Source organism: Notolabrus celidotus, chromosome 15, assembly GCF_009762535.1.
Source record: "Notolabrus celidotus isolate fNotCel1 chromosome 15, fNotCel1.pri, whole genome shotgun sequence".
Lineage (NCBI taxonomy): Eukaryota > Metazoa > Chordata > Actinopteri > Labriformes > Labridae > Notolabrus > Notolabrus celidotus.
In genome coordinates this window covers 31,593,173-31,611,938 of record NC_048286.1, presented here as the reverse complement: position 1 = coordinate 31,611,938, position 18,766 = coordinate 31,593,173, and the positions used below count along the sequence as shown (strand labels likewise).

At 41.5% G+C, this 18,766-nt stretch overlaps 1 protein-coding gene across 6 annotated transcripts in view; it reads right to left on the bottom strand.

The window, feature by feature from the left end:
* The window catches only part of map4l (microtubule associated protein 4 like), a 145,137-nt gene that overhangs the window by 10,029 nt on the left and 116,342 nt on the right, over window positions 1-18,766 (bottom strand). For 3 of the 6 annotated variants that reach the window (XM_034703668.1, XM_034703670.1, XM_034703667.1), the window contains 6 exons: window positions 18,476-18,726; window positions 10,525-10,584; window positions 5,033-5,125; window positions 1,847-1,928; window positions 1,645-1,754; window positions 1,290-1,455 (listed from right to left, as the gene is read on the bottom strand). In XM_034703668.1, the coding sequence (XP_034559559.1) occupies window positions 1,290-1,455; window positions 1,645-1,754; window positions 1,847-1,928; window positions 5,033-5,125; window positions 10,525-10,584; window positions 18,476-18,726 (762 nt within the window). The remainder of the gene's footprint in view (window positions 1-1,289; window positions 1,456-1,644; window positions 1,755-1,846; window positions 1,929-5,032; window positions 5,126-10,524; window positions 10,585-18,475; window positions 18,727-18,766) is intronic. The other 3 variants (XM_034703669.1, XM_034703672.1, XM_034703671.1) reach the window with 1 other exon arrangement.

The window sequence follows — 18,766 nt, the reverse complement described above, 5'->3', positions numbered from 1 at the left end:
TAGGCTGTCTTAATAAACACAAAGGTCAGTTTCACTCCCCACGTCTGCAGATTTGAAGATCTAGTGGATGATTTTTATTTATCATGGATAAGTGCTAGCGCTAGTTAGCATAGCCACATAGCTACATATTCGTAGCTGTGTACCAAGACACACGTCTACATACTGATAAATAAAACAACAAGAAACACTAAATCTATGACCAATCCTTCAGAAAGGTCCTGCTGCAGGCGCCTCTCCGTCAGGATCAGATTCAGAGGTTTGAGGTAACGTGATCTCTGAGCAGCCGTGTATATTCAGCCAACATGTAAACATTAGATCAACGTGCTGGAGAGCCGACGCACACCCACTTCCTGAGGGGGCGTGGTCAGAGAGAAAACAGAGTGTTCTGAGGAGGACTGTAGAAGAGGGTTTTTCAGGCAGACCAAAATCTGATTTCAAAGTGTTTTTTTGAGCATAAACTTTAAAGACATGTTTTGGGGACCTCTTAGACCGATATATATTGATGAAAATAGCGTGATATGTCACCTTTAAGCAAAGTAAAGAAGTGTTGATTGAGATGTACCAAAACCTTTGTTGGAGGGAGAGGGGCTCTTTTCATTTAACATTTTGAATGGGACTTTGTTGGGATTGCATTTTTGCTTATTTTTGAATGGGTTGGGTCTGGGGAATATTTAACTCAACATTCATGTTTTTGTTCTTCAATGAAATAATTGATTGTTCAATAAAATCTGTTTTAATTGTATTATTTTGGATGGATGTCTGCTTATAACAAAACAAATATTTATGCTTGGATAGGATACCTTTCCATTAAATTGCCCTCAATTCCCAGTTAATGCCCATAATTCCCATGGAGAGTTTCCAATTTGGAATATTTCCAAAATTCTCCAGCTTAACTTCTCATGGAAATTTACAGGAAACTTTCCAGAAATTTTCCAACCCTTTGCAACCCCACAGAAAACTCCAGTCAAACTTAATTTTGATAGCATTACAGAAAACTTACAAACTCTCCAGCTAGTCTTCTTTTTGTGATCTTCAAATATTTCTTGAACTGCAAGCACAGTTTTTTCCTTGACTTGGCACAGTTTGCTGCACAAAACTTTCAAATCAACCCAAGCTAAAACACACCAGGTTTTTGTTTCAGCAAACTAAGAAACCTGCTCATCCCTTTGTTTAGAAGTGGAGAAACTGGAGCGCTTGGCACCACCAAGACTTATCAGAGGGTTAGTTTGCTACATCACAGACAGGCGCTGTTATAATGACTTTGATGGCGTGTGTGTTTTCACACTTACTTGTCTCAGTGATGCGTTTGTCTACGCTAAGGTTCTCCCTAAGTCCGTCTCCCCCAAAAGGAGTGGGGGTCGGTTCCTTCATCCCATTCTCCTTAGCACCGCCTGCTGGTCCTGTTGTTGGAGCGCCACTTGGGGGTGAAGATGTCTTCTCCTCTGTTTTCTCCTCCTGTTGTCAAATATAGACACACACACACACGCACACACACAAAAGAGCATGATGGTCTGTTCCTCCATGGAGCATTACCTCATGACACCACACCATCTAGTGGTGGATGGCAGTAAAAGCACAATGAGTCAGCATGAGCAGAGCAGTGAACACCCAGGGATGATAAATGATTCAGAGTTGAAGTCTGACCTTATGTCCGTTGGTCTGTCCGTTGCCTGGCCCCACGTTGTCCATGGATCCGACCTTTGACTTAGCTTTAGTGTTTGGCTTATGTGACTCGATCTTCACATCGCCTCCACCTGAGGTAAAAAACAAAGAATGTGTGATACTAGAACAAAAGCATGAGAGGGCAGAAAGCAGACAGACAGAGGAGCAGAAGTTTGAAGCTGACCTGGCTTATATTTCATGTTGTCCTTGGAACCACATTTGGACGTCACCTTGCTCACATCAACCTTCTTATTCTGGATTTGCACCTGAGGAGGAGGAGACGTCATGATGCTGCAGCATTACACCCACTCATAAAGACCTCCACATATTTATACTTCATCATCATAATAATACTGTCTTAAGCAAATCCCTGTCATCCATTATCACAAACACATGGTGCATTTCAGAGATATTACATCCCATACAAAGCAATGCAGTACAGGAATGAGTGGATACAACACAGCAATGTAGATATAACAACCCTTTCTTCTCTACTTTGACCTGTTCTGTTGATTTCAAGGTGCCTTTTTTTTTTGTTTTTCTCAGCGTGTTAATGAGCTTCAGGGGAAATGTATTCCAATAAACCCTGACAACAAATCAGAGCAGGCTAAGATCAGATGATGGAGGAAGGCACTTTAAACTGTTGATTTCAGGATCACAAGGAGGAATCTTAATCACTCTGACTGCAGCTGGCACGATGGATTTTTTAAGAGCTGGTGACCTGCCTGACAGCGTGTGATCAGATCAATCATATTTACATACAGTCAGACAACTGTGACCCATGATGAGCTCTGACATAAGAGTGTCCCCCTCACTGCAGGCTGTATGAATCACCTCATTTTACATCGTCATAATAATCAGTTACTGCTAATTTAAATAGTTATTAGTAAATTCTAATAAATGCATGTTAGCCTAATGGTGCCGTGTTGATACGTCACAGGAGGGATTGGTTTGTGTATGCTAACATTATACTGAGCATCTTTTACTTAGATTTACTTTTCAGACACAATAAATAAAATCACAAAGACCCACATTTAATTAAGACAGCCAGAGAAGGTCAGCACTACATAAAAGTGAAATAAATACTGAGTCAAAATAATAAAGTAGAATGTTTGAGGCATCTTTTTCTGACATTTCATTGTGAGTGTGCATTTTAATGTTCCAGTTTGGTGAAAAAGTAAATAAAATAAGTTGACTTGGTTGAGTTGAGGTAAGATTGAGTTTCTTTAAAGCTGCTGTTGGTAGGAATGGTGTAAAAAAATGTTGCTTTTTTTCTGCTGGGTTTGGAGAAAAGGTCATAATACCTTTCGGTAGGGATGCACCGATCCGATCCTGGTATCACATATCGGCTAGATCGGACTCAAAAAACTAGATCGGATATCGGTGACAAGGCGCCGATATATAGTGCCGATCATAGACTGTAAATAAAAATGGACAGCGTTGCTCCGCCTCTTCCCGTTGTACAGTTCTGAAGCCAAAAAATCCCTCTCCTGGGCGCCGCCATTGTGCAGCCAGAGCCTGTGAAGCCTTTGTAATAAGCTCAGCCCTACAGCGTAACGTCATAAGACGCTGTGTGCCCAGTTTCGTTCTACGGCGGCTGTGAATCAAAGGAAACAGGAAGTAAAACCCGTTTTTTTAAACTCTAATAACTAACGAAAAAGAAACTTTTCAGAAAAAAGAGGCCTTGGACAAAAAACAGTCAAATACTAACTACATATCACCACAGCATACGGATGTGAGAAACATTCGTACGACGTGTATTTATTTTTTAAAGTTTGACTGCTCTCCCATTCAAATGAATGGGGGAGACGGATTTTTTGACCTATACTGCAGCCAGCCACCAGGGGGCAGTCACACTGCTGAAAGCCTCACCACCAGGGCAGGATCCGGCACGCTTGGTGCCGATCCATATGACAGATCTATTTATCTCAGTGCTGTGCTTTTCTGTGTTTACAATACACTACGTCATCAGCGCCGGCCAATCTTTGTCGACTTCAGGCTTTTCTGACTTCGTAAACCAAAATAAAATGAACATTTTTAACCTGACAGTATCATTATTCAAGAGATTATAAATATGTACCAGCAGTTTGGTGAGTTAATCTTCATAACCAACAGATATTACATGATTCTAGCCTCACATTAAGGAATAGAGATTGTTAAATCAATACTGGGATTGGATCGGCTAGTATCGGTATCGGCAGACACCAAAGCCCAGGTATCGATATCGGTATTGGGGCCTAAAAAGTAGGATTGGTGCATCCCTACCTTACGGTACTCATCGGTAAGTGGAGTGATTTGAGACTATTGTGAAATCTCTGCGGTTTCCAATGCAATGTTATTATTCCCCTCGTTCTCGTTATGACGGACCAATCATACCTCATCTGCAATCCTCTGTCCTGATTGGTTAAGGGGCGGCCCCTACTACGTCCTCCCATTGGTTATGAGTCCGGCACTATCATGACTGCACATGCCGATCTGTGTTGGGGGGCTAATAGGAAATCTGGTTGGGAGACATTCAAAGTCCCTCTCTCTGAACAGATGTTTACTCAGTGACTACCACCAGCAGCTTTAAAATGGAACTGTGGATGTTTTCAACCCACGCTGCAACTTTGAGTTCAATGTTAGTGTTACATATGTTCCAAGAAATGAATCCCACAATTTTCTTCATGAGATTGCAGGTTTCTACTAGAGTAACAAATCCCAAAGAGTTACTGAGGTTATGAAATGTGTTGTTATTGGTTCAGCCTAGAGAGTTATTAGATGCCAGCAGCAAGACATTTCTACCAGACAGTTAAAGTATGTGAAATTGTTCAGAGACAGCAAAGCTGTGGTTGCAAAAGCAGCCCAGAGCGTTACTTTGATAGTGCAGCAGGTGTTTGGAGCAGATGAGAACAACATCTGGAAGGGTGGGCAGAGGGACCTGTGGTCTGAGATTAGCACCATAAACATGCTAATCTGTATCTTTGAAATAATAAGCCAATTATACAAATGCTTGATACTTGGAGAGAAAGTAGTTGAATGCAGTTGCTGACTCGTCTTCACCGCAGATTCAAATCAGATCTCTAAATCAGTTTGCAGCTGTCTTATCAAGGATAACACAACATTGATGGATGCAGGATGCTGGGTCTGTCCACAAAATATAACATCCCCTTGTGATTGTTTTAGGGCGGAGAGTCTACAACTTCAGAACTTTGTATGAAACTCAGTCAAAACAGAAGTTAGTGTTTTAACATGCATCCAAACTCCCTCATTCATCCCTTTGAGACAAATATAATTTTCAGCCAGAGAGCCCAAATTCAGCTGAATTAGAATACAATTTGTAATGCAACCACCCTAACCAGAGTCTGCCTTCAGCTGCAGCAGTACTTACTTTGCCACCTCCAGGGACATGTTTGATATTGTCCTTGGAGCCACAGCGAGATGTGACATGGCTGAAGTCCAGCTTTTTGTGCACTATCTGAACCTAAAGACAAGCAGGCAGACACACACAGACAAGCAGGGAAGTGAGGAGATAGAAAGGGAAAGGAAAGGAGAGAGAAAGGGTAAAAAATAGAGAAATGACAAGCGGACAGACAAGAGCAGCAGAGAAGAGCAGATCAGCTGGCGGCTTAAGTTAACAGGAAACAGAGAGCCTTGCTCTGCAAGTATGGAAGAGATTCTGTCATTCAAATCAAACCATTCCTCCTACACATGAGTTCACAGATTGTCTGCAGTATGTGATACCTTGGTCAGAACACAGCATTGTTTTATGGTTAATGGATAGTAGTCAACATGGTGGCTAGAAGATGTGGGTGCAGCTCATCAGACATGGATCTTTGTGTTTTTTGTTTCTTATTAAAAATGAAGCTAGACCAAAAGATGAGGATACTGACTGATTAACAACAGAACGCTTCCATTGACAGCAAAACTGATCAAGCACAGGACGAACACCGGAGAGAACAGAGTACATGCAACAGAGTACTACACAGGACAGGTGAATGGTTTGTGTTGACTCATGCTTTTCTATTCAGAGAAGACTGCAGGTGAATGTTACTGGAATATGAAAGACCGAAGATGTAAGTGGATGATTCTCTTAAAAAAACAGCCTGTTGCTCTGCCCTGCCACCAGTCCTGCAGCTCTAACAACATGAAGGAAGCATAAAGTCATACAATTATGGTGTGTGTGCTGTGGTTAGTCAGGACAGGAGGTCCACTTTAACTCAGTGATGACTAAAAGTCTTTGTTTTGCTCGTTTTGAATGCCATCTCTTTCATATTTGGCCTCTTACTTTGTCCAGGAGAAGGGTCAAACCATTTAGCCACAAGCGTTACATCACAAAGACACAAAGAGAGCCAAAAAGGATAAACAATACACAACACAACATGGATTAGTGAGAGAAGAAATCAAGTCATCTTGGGGAACCACAGATACCAAAAAAAATACACAAAGTGCAAAATGATGAGACCAGAAAGTGACGCGCCGCAGCTCAGCCGTGTCACTTTGAAGGAGGTGAATGTGAAGCGGCGTCTGCTGGTTTTCACAGAAGGTTAATTTTTTAAGTATCCAGGTTCACGTCTCGGCCGGTCCCAAGATGCGAGTTTAGTAGTAAAGTAATGATGTTAGTGGTTGCATCCTGCAGTTTATCACTGTTATGGCAGAGGCTGGACATGTGGCAGACTAGCAGGAGACAGAGGCTGACACCTTCTCGGCTTTATGATTTGCTTCTTGTGATTACCTGCAGTGTTTGGAACAAAGCCCACGCCTGTGAGACATCCCTCTTCTGCGAAATAAGTGCTTTAACACACTTTACCTGTCCTGTTCCCTTTCCCAAACAAAACAACAACAACCAAACACAGACCAGCATGTGACTGTCTCATGGCTCATCATGCCTTCCTTTCTTTCTTTCTTTCTTTCTCATTCTTTCTTTCTTTCTCATTCTTTCTTTCTTTCTTTCTTCCTTTCTTTCTTCTTTTTTTCTTTCTTTCTTTCTTTCTTTCTTTCTTTCTTTCTTTCTTTCTTTCTCCTTTTGTTCTTTCTTTCTCCTTTCTTTTTTTCCTAGTCCTTTCTTTCTTTCTTTCTTTCTTTCTTTCTTTCTTTCTTTCTCTCTTTCTTTCTTTCTTTGTTTCTTTCTTTCTTTCTTACTTAATTCTTTCTTTCTTTCTTTCTTTCTTTCTTTCTCCTTTCTTTTTTTCCCATTCCTTTCTTTCTTTCTTTCTCTTTCTTTCTTTCTCCTTTCTTTCTTTCTTACTTAATTCTTTCTTTCTTTCTTTCTTTCTTTCTTTCTCCTTTCTTTTTTCTTTCTTTCTTTCTTTCTCCTTCTTTTTTTTCCTATTACTTTCTTTCTTTCTTTCTTTCTTTCTTTCTTTCTTTCTTTCTTTCTTTCTTTCTTTCTCTCTCTTTGTTTCTTTCTCCTTTCTTTCTTTCTTTCTTAATTCTTTCTTTCTTTCTTTCTTACTCTTTTCTTTCTTTCTCCTTTTGTTCTTTCTTTCTCCTTTCTTTTTTTCCTATTCCTTTCTTTCTTTCTTTCTTTCTTTCTTACTCCTTTCTTTTTTACTTATTCCTTTCTTTTTTCTCCTTTCTTTCTTTCTCCTTTCTTTCTTTCTCTCTTTCTTTCTTTCTTTCTTTGTTTCTCTTTCTTTCTTACTCCTTTCTTTCTTTCTTTCTTTCTTTTTTCTCATTCCTTTCTTTCTTTCTTTCTCCTTTTGTTCTTTCTTTCTCCTTTCTTTTTTTCCTATTCCTTTCTTTCTTTCTTTCTTTCTTTCTTTCTCTCTTTCTTTCTTTCTTTCTTTCTTTCTTTCTTTGTTTCTCTTTCTTTCTTACTCCTTTCTTTTTTTCTCCTTTTTTTCTCCTTTCTTTCTTCTTTCTTTCTTACTCCTTTCTTTTTTTTTATTTTTCCTTTCTTTCTTTTATCAATGGAGCTGTTTTCTGATAGATTCTCCAATAAAAGTCATTTCCTTAAATCAAGTAAAGGGTTTGTTTTAAATCAAGATTATCCGTCTTCTACAAATAAGATCTCAGATTGAAAAATGTCTGAAATGTTAAATAAACCTTGTTTCTTCTAAATTAAAACTCAAAACAAGATCATTTCAAGATTGCTTGACTTAACAAGATATTTAAGATGTCTTAAAACAAGTCCCTCTACCTTGCTCAAATGTTACATGTTAAGTACATTTATCTTAAATCAAGTGGGAGAAGACATTTAGACTAAACATGAGACAATTTCACTTGGTAAGATTTTGAGTTTTTGAGCTCACATGCTGCAGTAAGAAAGGCAGCATGCATCTCTGTAACTATCAACCTGCGACTCTTTTAATCCCACCTTAATGGCTGTTTTTGTTGTCTCATGTTTGCTTCTACTTCTTAGTTGTTTGTCTCACAGAATTAAACAAACTCCTGAAACCATGACATGATGTAACCTCTCTCCTTCTCTCTGCTGTGGTATCAGATTCATTCCCTCTGTGGCTACATTATGAAAAAGCCCTGCAGCAGACGAAAGGCGCCTTCCTCCATTCTCTCCCGTCTCTGTCTTAGACTCTTTCTCCAGGATGAAAATGGTCGGATGACGCAGGTGGCACCAGCAAAGGATGACTCACTGAGCCGTTAGCTCAGACACACACATGCACACGCACACGCATGCACTCACACACACACATAATCTAAGTTTCCCTCCTCTATTTTCTCTGTCTAACAGCATATTGTAAACATTCTCATTCAGTCTTGTGAACCTGTTGTGGCTGCATGTCTCTCGTTCATAATGTCTCCTTCATCTCTGCAATCAACACCTTTCATGCAAAGAAGAAAACTCCAGTTGCTTAAAATAAATGTTCCTCTTCTGCATGTTAAAAAAAGGGACTCAAGTGATGTTTCATAAAACCCCACAGACTCATCTTGTGTTCTCTTTCATGCTTACAATCTACAGATGTGTATTATCCTTGAAATGCACTGTACAAGGAGCAGACTTGAGTTAAAAGGTAGTAAAACAAAGACTGTCTTTCAAGACGTATGACACCGGTCTGACTCTGAACTGAGCTGTGAGGTTTTGTGTGACGCAACCAGAGCACAAAAACGGGTGCGACAGATACACAGAGGGTGTGTGTGTTCTGTGTAATCAGTCGGAGTGGTCTTACGTTGCACTTCAATCATAGTTTATTAATAGCAGAAGCAAGAGGAACACTGGAACATACAGCTGCCATGTGCAAATGATCATTAGTTCAGCATGTTTTACCTTGGTGCAACCTCTGTGTTCTTTGGAAGGTGTGGATACATATATACTGTATATATATATATATATATATATTGGTGTAGATGTCGATGTTGGTAAAGTTATAAAAAGGTTGTCATTGGTTTGACTCTCAGTGCATGTTGGTGCAGGAGATCCCCATCAGCTCGGTGATTGACCGCTGCAGACAGGCTCAACTTTATCACGTTACATTATTTAATTTTGAAACAATTCAACTCAAACACCAATGTGCTAGATTAAGATTTTTTCTGTGCTTTACTTTGCCATCAGAAAACCACTGTATTTGGATGTGTGACCCATACGACTTGACTCCCTATGAGCCTTCATGTAACCTCAGATCCTCCGGTAGATCATTACAGGGTTCCCACTCAGGGTTTTCCAGAGATCATTTTTCCAGGACATTTCAAGGACATTTTCAGTGATGATCAAGCTGATATGACAGTCTAAATTTAGTTCCTACATAGCCTAATATGTTCCTCTCAGTGGAAGTCTACATTGAAGACGTGCAGTCTATGGCTATCCATGAAATCATCTCTTACATGCTTAAAAAGTATGGCAAATTGATTATAGAATAATGCAACCGCAGATGTACAGCACTTCATTAGTGCAACCAAGTAACAATGATGGGCAACACTCATCTCAGCTTTGAGATGAAAAACAAGTAAAAAGCAAAGGAGCCAGCAAAGGAATCTGGAAGCTGCCTTAGTGAAATAAATAAATAATAATAATAATCAGAGGATCAGTGCATTAATTGGCCTAAATAGACCTGAATGACAAAAATGGCCACAAATGTTGAATAGGGATGTGTTTTTTTTAACCTTGTTAGATCGCACGCAGTCATGTTGGAATAATTTTCCAGGACATTTTACTTTTTCTCACATTTTCCAGGAGTTTTCCAGTACTGGAAAACTGGTCAACTGTTTTCCACGTCTTTTAAGTCACTTTTAAAAATGACAAAGTTTGTGAACCCCTCGTCTAGAGCGTGGGCAGAGGTCGCTGGTTCAACTCCCAGCCTGACATGCAGCATATGGTCGAGGCTGGGAGTCGAACCAGCGACCTCTGCCCACTCTCTAGACATTTCCTGTCTCTCTCCAGCTGTCTTTATAGATAGATAGATAAATCAAAGGAGCAAACCAGTGGCAGATGACTGCTAACCTTAACACACACTGATAGACTTTAATGTGTACCTGAAATGACTGGTACTGTTTGGTTACTTTAAATCTTAGTTTCCTGCCAGTACCCTTCCCATGTTTGTGTTTTAGCCCATGATTGTATAAAAGCTTGTTAAAAGTCAAACCCTAAGATGGTTCCTATGTTACTGCTGCCATTCCTAAACCCTTTGCACTGGCAACGCTGTGAAAAAATGTAAGATATTAAACATTTATAACACAAAGAGTGACCAGTCTTTCAAGGTGTCCTCTCAACACATTTAGAGACATGTTTGGGGCTGACTAAGGGTTGAACTCTTGTGGCCTTATTTACATAACTTAATCATAATATGGAGTGAAGATATATTTTTGTTTCTTTAGATCTGCTCAATGTTAGAAGTAGTGTGTGATCTAGAGTGGGCAGTGTGTGCATTGAATGCAAAGCAAAGGTGGGAGGATGTAGTGTGTGTGAGGGTGTAGATAGTAGGGACTCACTCTGGCCTTGGCAGCAGGGTTGGAGGGGTCTGATGTCTTGTTGTTCGGGGTGGAGGAGACCTGTAGGGGACAAGCAGCCGCTGGTTAATACAACCTCAAAACCAACCACAAGTCACAACACAACAGGGTGCAAGAGCAGGTGGATGGGTGGTGACAGGGGAACTGGTTGAATGGAGGGGGAGGGCTGAATGTGTGGGTTAGTGGCTGGACCAATCAGATGAGAGCATGTAATAAAGAGAATAATAATAATAAATAATAATAATAATAATAAATAATAATAATAATAATAATAAATAAAATAAAACAAAATAAAATACAACAAAAATAAATAATAATAAAAAAAATAGAATAAAAATTAAAAACTTAAAAATTAAAAAAATAATAATTTAAAAAAAAGCCGTGGCAGAGATTGGCCGGTGTTTTGGTTTAAACAGCGACCCTGTTAACTGGAGACTCTCAGCCAGATGCATCCCTCATAAATGTCTTTAGACGATCATTAAATATCTGATGAGGATATTTTGAAATCTTAATAAAAACTAAACTAGTTCGCATTCCCAGGAACTCCCTCTGTGTTTCAACAGCTGTGTAAACTCCACAAACACTGACACGTTCAGCTGAAGGTCTCCAGTTTACAGGGTCACTTTTAAAACCGGAACACCGGGAGGAGAGACGCATTCACGTTGGGGCTGAGAGAAGACTACTGTTACAAGCTGCTAAATCAAGAGAATCACAGCTTCTTCTTTTGAAAAGTACACACACATACAAAAAAGATAGAACAAATAAAAACTAATGAAAGAAAGAGAAGAAGAAGAAAAAAAAGATGAGAGCATGGGTTAGTGCAGCCAATCAGGAGGGAAGCATCGGATTGGATTGGAAGACAAATTCATCAGGTAATCAAGAAGATGTGAAATGAGTCAAGTTTTAAAATCAAATTCACTAACATTACAGCCATGACATGAAAGATTAGCCACAGGGCCAATCAAGCTGCAGCATTATAAACAGGTATGTGACATATGTTCGTAGAGGTGCCACCGTATCAGACTGCTGATTAACCTGACCAGATGGACTCCTTTCAAAACCCTCACAATGCATGATTGTGTGTTAGAGTGGATTATAAATCAACACAAAGAGGAGTTTAAGAAAACAGCATGTGAGAAAGTGGCCGCACAGAGGTGTGTCCTGATCCCAGACGAATAACATCAATCCTACAAATACAAAGGATGGAAAGACTGTTAGATCAAATATAACCCGGTTATTAAACCTAATACACAAACCAATATCTGTGCCACTGGATGAGTCAGTGCCAGTCATTGTGATGCAGAGCATGGATGTGTTTGTGTGTAAAGTGGCTTCACTCTGACAGACGGACACAGACGGAAAGGAAAGGACACAGCAAGGTAAGACCTGCTGCTGAAAACACAGTCACACTGCCTGACAGAGTTTAAAATGACGGTTTGATGCTGACATACAGAGTCTGCAACATTCCCCCACTGACTGCTCTTTTGTTATCTTTATAAAATATTAGGATAGGCCACAGAACCGTTAGGAGAGACACCCACAGCTGCTTCTCCCAGCCGGTCTGACTCTAATTGGCCTGTGATCGTGTCGAACTGATAGAGGTAGCAATCACTGGGAGTTTGAAATAGGCTGCTGCTAAAAAAAGGAGCATGCAGGCTGTTTTTCTTGGTGAATAGAGCAGAGATAGCGTCTATACTTGGTATGACTAATCTCAAATAGTTTGCAGACCCTGTCTACCACCTGCCAACTATTGGACAGGTACGGGAAGGTTAATGTAGAATGGACGTATGTGTTTGGAAGACTTTACAGGTAAGATACAGACATGCTGTCCTTACTAACAGCACAGAAATATATATTTAACACCCGGTTCAGTCAGAAAGGAAAGAAGAAAGTAGATTAAAGTCAGGCATATCTTGCATTCTGTACATTTTATAAAGTAATAAAGTGTGTCAGAAGCACACAAACACATGCAGAATTTTTGGGATATATTTTTTGGGATGTAAGGCTCTTGTATCCATAAATAAATATGAAGTTAGCCTTTCATAAAGACTGGAGGGAGAAGAACAGCCTGGAAACTCTTAAATTTAACAATTCATCGACCAACACTTGGAAATTGAAATGAACAGGATGCATCTTTTTAGTAGGGATGGTGTCGTGGAATTTTCATAATCTTATATATGCGTATGTAAGAATGTTTAACTATTCTATTCTTTTAGTCTCAATGTCAAGTAGAATAACTTGATTCCTATGTCATCTATTACGGGCGAGATAGTGTCAGGGTAGTAGTCAAGGTCTCTCCCCCTGCTCCCGTCTTTATCTATGTTTCATGGCCGACTTACTGTCTCCAGAAGTTATCTAACTTTAGCGTCATCTTCGGAGGGAATAAATACCGTGCCTGAGGATTTGTCTGTCAGAACTGACTTGGCATTGCACTGCACTCTCCTGCCTGTGTACTGTTATGTTAGTTCTCCTTGATCAAGTTCTACATAAACTATTTCAACGTAAGCCATCCGAGTCTCCTGAGTCTTCTGTGTCCAGTGTCCAGTTTGTTGCTGAATTCCATCACAAATGGGCTATGATTTTCAATTATTCGAATATTCATTCACTTTGTAAAAATCGGAGAGTAACTTCAAATATTTTCTCATTTTAAAAGTACAATTTTTCAGCGTTTTTACCGGTGCCTGGTTGTAGTACAGTGTTCCTGCCAGACGGTGGCGATAGAGCGTCTTAAAGCTGTTTGCTAACCGCATTAGCAAACAAAAGAAGAAGAATGCTAACTGTATTAATTGTAGCTCTAGTGAAAGTTCAGACAGGAAGAATATAAAGCAATCACAGCAGTTGTTTCACTCTCCTCTCCCTTGTTCAATAGCTCACCCTCTTCCAGCTGCACGCTCCTGAGCTGTCATTGGTTAATCAGCAGCATCTGTCATCCAATAGCTCAGTGGCACGCCCTTATCATCAGCCTATCAACTCTCTGCTGTCTTTTTAAATATGTCTCTCTCTCCAGCTAGTTCCTTCTTGCATTGTTGGTGCGCACCCCTCCATCTCCCCATCTCCACCTGGTCTCTGCAAGTCTTCAATTCCTAGAATTCATCAACCACCACCACCAGAGTCTAGACTCTAGGGGGATTTCTTCTGCTGCCAAACTTTCACATCCTACGCTCACAAAATGATCCCCATAGAGTCCTTATGCCAAAGAGTTCTGTCAAGTTTCATTATTCATTAAGTTGTAATAAATAACCTTTAATCTTCAAATTGTGTCTCTCCTGATTGAAATAGCAAAAGTAGCTGCAAGTTTCTCCATTTCTGAATCTCACACTACTACACATGTATTTTCCAGAGACTGAGCATGGCTGTAAAATGTAAACACACACACCATGCCGCGTCACAGAAACATTGACATAAAGATCGAGACAGACGCTGCCAGTGCCCGCTACTAGCAGCACCTCATCCTGTTGCTAGTTAACGCGACTGCCACACAAATGGGCCGTTAATTGGACAGGTCTGTGTGTGTGTATGTGTGTGTGTGTGTGTGTGTGGGGATGATTATTCGAATAATCGGCGAATAGATGCCAATGATTATCGAATAGCATTTTGGCTTGAAATGCCCATCCCTACTTTGCAGAGAAGCTCTATGGGTCCTGGTAGGTATAATTCTGCTCTAAGTTTTTAGCAAATGACCATAAATGATGGTGGTATCAACAGCAGCCTCTTTCATAATGTTGGACTTTAAATACACACAGTGCTTGTTACTTTGGCCTTTATTGAGTTATTATGAAAGCAGGAAAATGAGTCATTAAGTTTGATGTTCAGCAGCCTTGTCTCATGAAACAGAGCTCAGTGGAGACAGAAGCCAGATGAACCTGGTAGACACTTTATATCAAGCATAGGACAGCTGGAGAACAGCTGGTGTGTGTGATTCAAAACATCACCTCAAACCTCTCCCCAGAAACTCACACACACTGTCACAAACATGAAGTACACAAACGCAGGTGTCTGGGCTGTGCAACAATCCACAACATGCTTTGCACCTTTATCCCAGGAGAATAAGACTGCTGTCTGCATACACTGGGACAATTTACACTGCTGGTGTTGGAGTAGGTGGTATGGGACTCTGAGATACTGTAAGAAGGGTGGGCTCTTGAGGGTGTGAAGGACAGTTTCCCATGGCAGCATCAGAAAGAGAGGATGATGATGATACAGTATATGTCGACTTTAAAGACCAACACAGGGTCTTACCTGTTTCCATCTTCTTAATTAGCACGCAATGACCTCTAAATACATGTCTGCATGCAGAGGGACGGTGTTACTGAGCCATATGTGAACGCCTTTATCTCCTCTCCTGACTTTGATTGCACGATTGCCCTCATTGCACTTTAGTACAGACTCTGCTGCCTCTACAGCTGTTGTTCCCTTCTTATTTCTCACTGTGTCATCCTCATTGCTGTGTTGCTCTCATGCATCACTATGTCTTTTTTATGGCTGCTACTTCTACTTCTTTTGTTTGTTGCACACTCGATTTCTTTGTACCTGGTACAGTGACAATAAAGATACTTCTATTTTATGATACTCTGATCCTACATGTCATCTTACATGGTGAAGTGAATGTTGTTTCCCATCCATCTTCAATTAATCACATATCCTTATACAGTATCTCACAAAAGTGAGTACACCCCTCACATTTCTTCTAAAGCTGATGCACAAGAAAGCCCTCAAACGGTTTGCTAAAGACAGCAGACTAAGAACATGGATTACTGGAAACATGTCTTGTGGTCTGATGAGACCAAGATACATTTAGTTGGTTCAGATGGTGTCAAGAGTGTGTTGGGGCAACCAGGTGAGGAGTACAAAGACAAGTGTGTCTTGCCTACTGTCAAGCATGGTGGTGGGAGTGTCATGGTCTGGGTCTGCATGAGTGCTGCTGGCACTGGGGAGCTACAGTTCATTGAGGGAACCATGAATGCCAACATGTACTGTGACATACTGAAGCAGAGCATGACCCCCTCCCTTCAGAAACTGGGCCACAGGGCAGTATTCCAACATGATAACGACCACAAACACACCTCCAAGACGGCCCCTGCCTTGTCAAAGAAGCTGAGGGTGAAGGTGATGAAGTGGCCAAGCATGTCTCCAGACCTAAACCCTATAGAGAATCTGTGGGGCCTCCTCAAATAGAAGGTGGAGGAGCGCAAGGTCTCTAACATCCACCAGCTCCGTGATGTCATCATGGAGGAGTGGAAGAGGATTCCAGTGGCAACCTGTGAAGCTCTGGTGAACTCCATGCCCAAGAGGGTTAAGGCAGTGCTGGAAAATAATGGTGGCCACAAAATATTGACACTTTGGGCCCAATTTGGACATTTTCACTTAGGGGTGTACTCACTTTTATTGTTGGTGGTTTAGACATTAATGGCTGTGTGTTGACTTATTTTATATCCTGGTGTAAGAAGACGGAGGTTTATGGAGAGGAGATAGAAGCCGTGTCTCTCCTCTCTCATCATGGGCAACGTGAGATATCTCTGGCTAATAAGATGGACAGAGGGAGTTTCAGGAATGTAGCATGTTGTGCTTCACAGAGACGTGGCTGCATCAGGATATTCCCAACCATAACGTCTCCATTGACGGCTTCCTGACTGTCCGGGCAGACCGGGATAGCACAGAGAGCGCTGTGTGATCTACACAGGGAGATCTCACATGTCCCCCCTCTGCCAACCCGACTACGGCATCCAACATTCTCAACGCTGCCATAGCTAGACTACAGACAGACCACCAGAGTGCCCTCTTCCTGATCTCCGGGGACTTCAACCATGTATTTATTCTCTACATAGCTTGTTATTGGATTTGTATAACTTACTGTGTATTGAGCAACTGTAATGACTGAATTTCTCCCCCTTGGGATGAATAAAGTATTTCTGATTCTGATTATTTGATCACTAAGTCTGTCCCTCCCTCTCCATCACTCCAAATCCCGAGCCTAAGCATGCCGTGCAGCCTTTCAAAGCCCAGAGAAGAAACAGAGATGCATATGTGAGTGAATCCAGTGTTCTGAGTACAGACTCAGAGAGAGAGAGAGAACAGGGAGTGATCTTTTGGTTTCTGCTATCAGCCCCAGACACACAGTCAGCTTGCTGCAGCTTTATGGGAATCAAAGGACAACAGTCACAATGAGAGGAGTAATCTACGTCCATATCAGGGAGCCCTGCATCAGGAGCAACACTAGTTTCTGCAGGAACAACAGACACTTTCTTCTCTTGATCTGCCAGGGCAATATACTGTCGGGGTGAAGGGGGAGTCACACTCGGCACAGTCTTTAAATAAGGTTTCTTGCTGCTGTATGCATTCGGTGTTGTTCTTCCAACATGTATACATGGAATACAGAGCCTTGATGCAGATTTAAAATGTATGATGGAGAAGTTGAGACAAATATAACACATCTTAAGTCGTCTGAAAGAAGAAAAATAAAGAGTTATTGAAATATCTGCAGTAACCAGTGAGACTCCTCTGTCAGTCTATCTCTCTGTGATCACTCATCTACAGATCCATTTGTCCAATCATAAACCTAGCTTCAATTCTCAGTGATAAACACATGAACCATGTGTCTGATGTTCAGGTAAGCATGCTAAATTTGAAGCAAGGGCCAGGACATACAGTATTTAGCCAAGCCAAGCATAAAAACTGGAAGCAAGAAAACAGCAATCATGATGTGCTCTCAATTAAAAAACAAACACACCTTTAAAATGTGAAAGCTCTGGTGTGTGGTTAAAAACAGATACGTGTTAAAGACTGACACAGGACTTCCACAAGAGACTCTGTGCTCTCTCGTCCGTCAACACCCACTGGTTGGGTTTTCAGAACGCAGCACGGAGCAGGACCCCCGGACAGCTGGAGTCATGTGACTGAGGTTTTGCCGCGGCAAACACTGAATCAAGGATTCTCCTCCTCCTCCTCCTCTCCTCATCCATGTTGTCTTTATGGTCCTCTGAAAACCTCTGACTTGATGATTTCGATGATACAGTATATGTCCACTTTGAAGACCAACACATGGATCGGGTGAAACCAGCAAATGTGAAAGATACAAGGTACTACATTGTTGAGAGAAGTCAAAAATAGAGACACATTGTTTCCATCTTCTTAATTAGCATGCAATGACTTCTAAAAGCATGTCTGCATGCAGAGGGAAGGTGCTACTGAGCCATATGTGAACGCCTTTATCGCAGTTTCTACCTCCTGACTTTGATTGCACGACAGCTGGAGTCATGTGACCGAGGCTTTCCCGCGGCAAACACTGAATCAAGGATTATCCAGCTCCTCTCCTCATCCATGTTGTCTTTCTGGTCCTCTGAAAACCTCTGACTTGATGACTCCAGGCCTGGCTCCGCTCAAAATGACATTTTGATTTTACAGTTAAGTTAAAAACGATCTAACGAGTGTTTTATTCTGAAAATTAGCCGGATGTTAATGACTTCCTGTCCCGCTCCATCTGCTCTGTTGAGATTGATGCGTCGTGCTCCAGCATCCAGCAAAAATAGAAGTCTTGCGTCTCTGATCCGGAGGGCTCTGACCTGCCGGATCAGGGGGCGCAGCCGGAACGCAACAGAGCAGATCCAGTGGAAGTTAACACATTGACTAGAACAGAAACCTATCAGATCCAGTGCCGTGACAGATCGGAGACGGACTGGACACAGATCTGGTGGAATTTGGCCGTGAGACTAACTCTTGATTGGTTAGCATTAATTCTGACAGTCAGTCTGGAGCCTCTGTGCAGGAAGACTTCTATAACAAGAACCTTATAATGATGTTCAGCACTGAGACACTATTTGAATATAAAGCAATGTAGGTCCAAACATGATCTAAGAGCATCCCTGTACAGATGCATTCAAGGAGTCTTTTCAGGTACAGCACAGGTGTGAGTTATTTTCAGACCGGCTCTTCTTACCTTTCCTCCTCCTGGCTGGTACTTGATGTTATCAATCGATCCAATCTTGGAGCGGACGTTCTTCAGGTCAGGTGTGGGAGCATTGATGGGCCGGGGGGTTCGGGGAGCACGGGGCACCGGGGGTTTCTTCTCCATTGGGGTCTGCTTGGGCACGGGGGGTTTGGTGATGACCCGGCGGCGGTGAGTCGCTTCCCCGTTGGTTGAAGCAGCCTGAGAGGGAGGAGCTGCAGACGGGGCTGGGCGAGGACGGGCTGCGGAGGGGAGTACAGAGGAACTGAAATTATTTGTTTC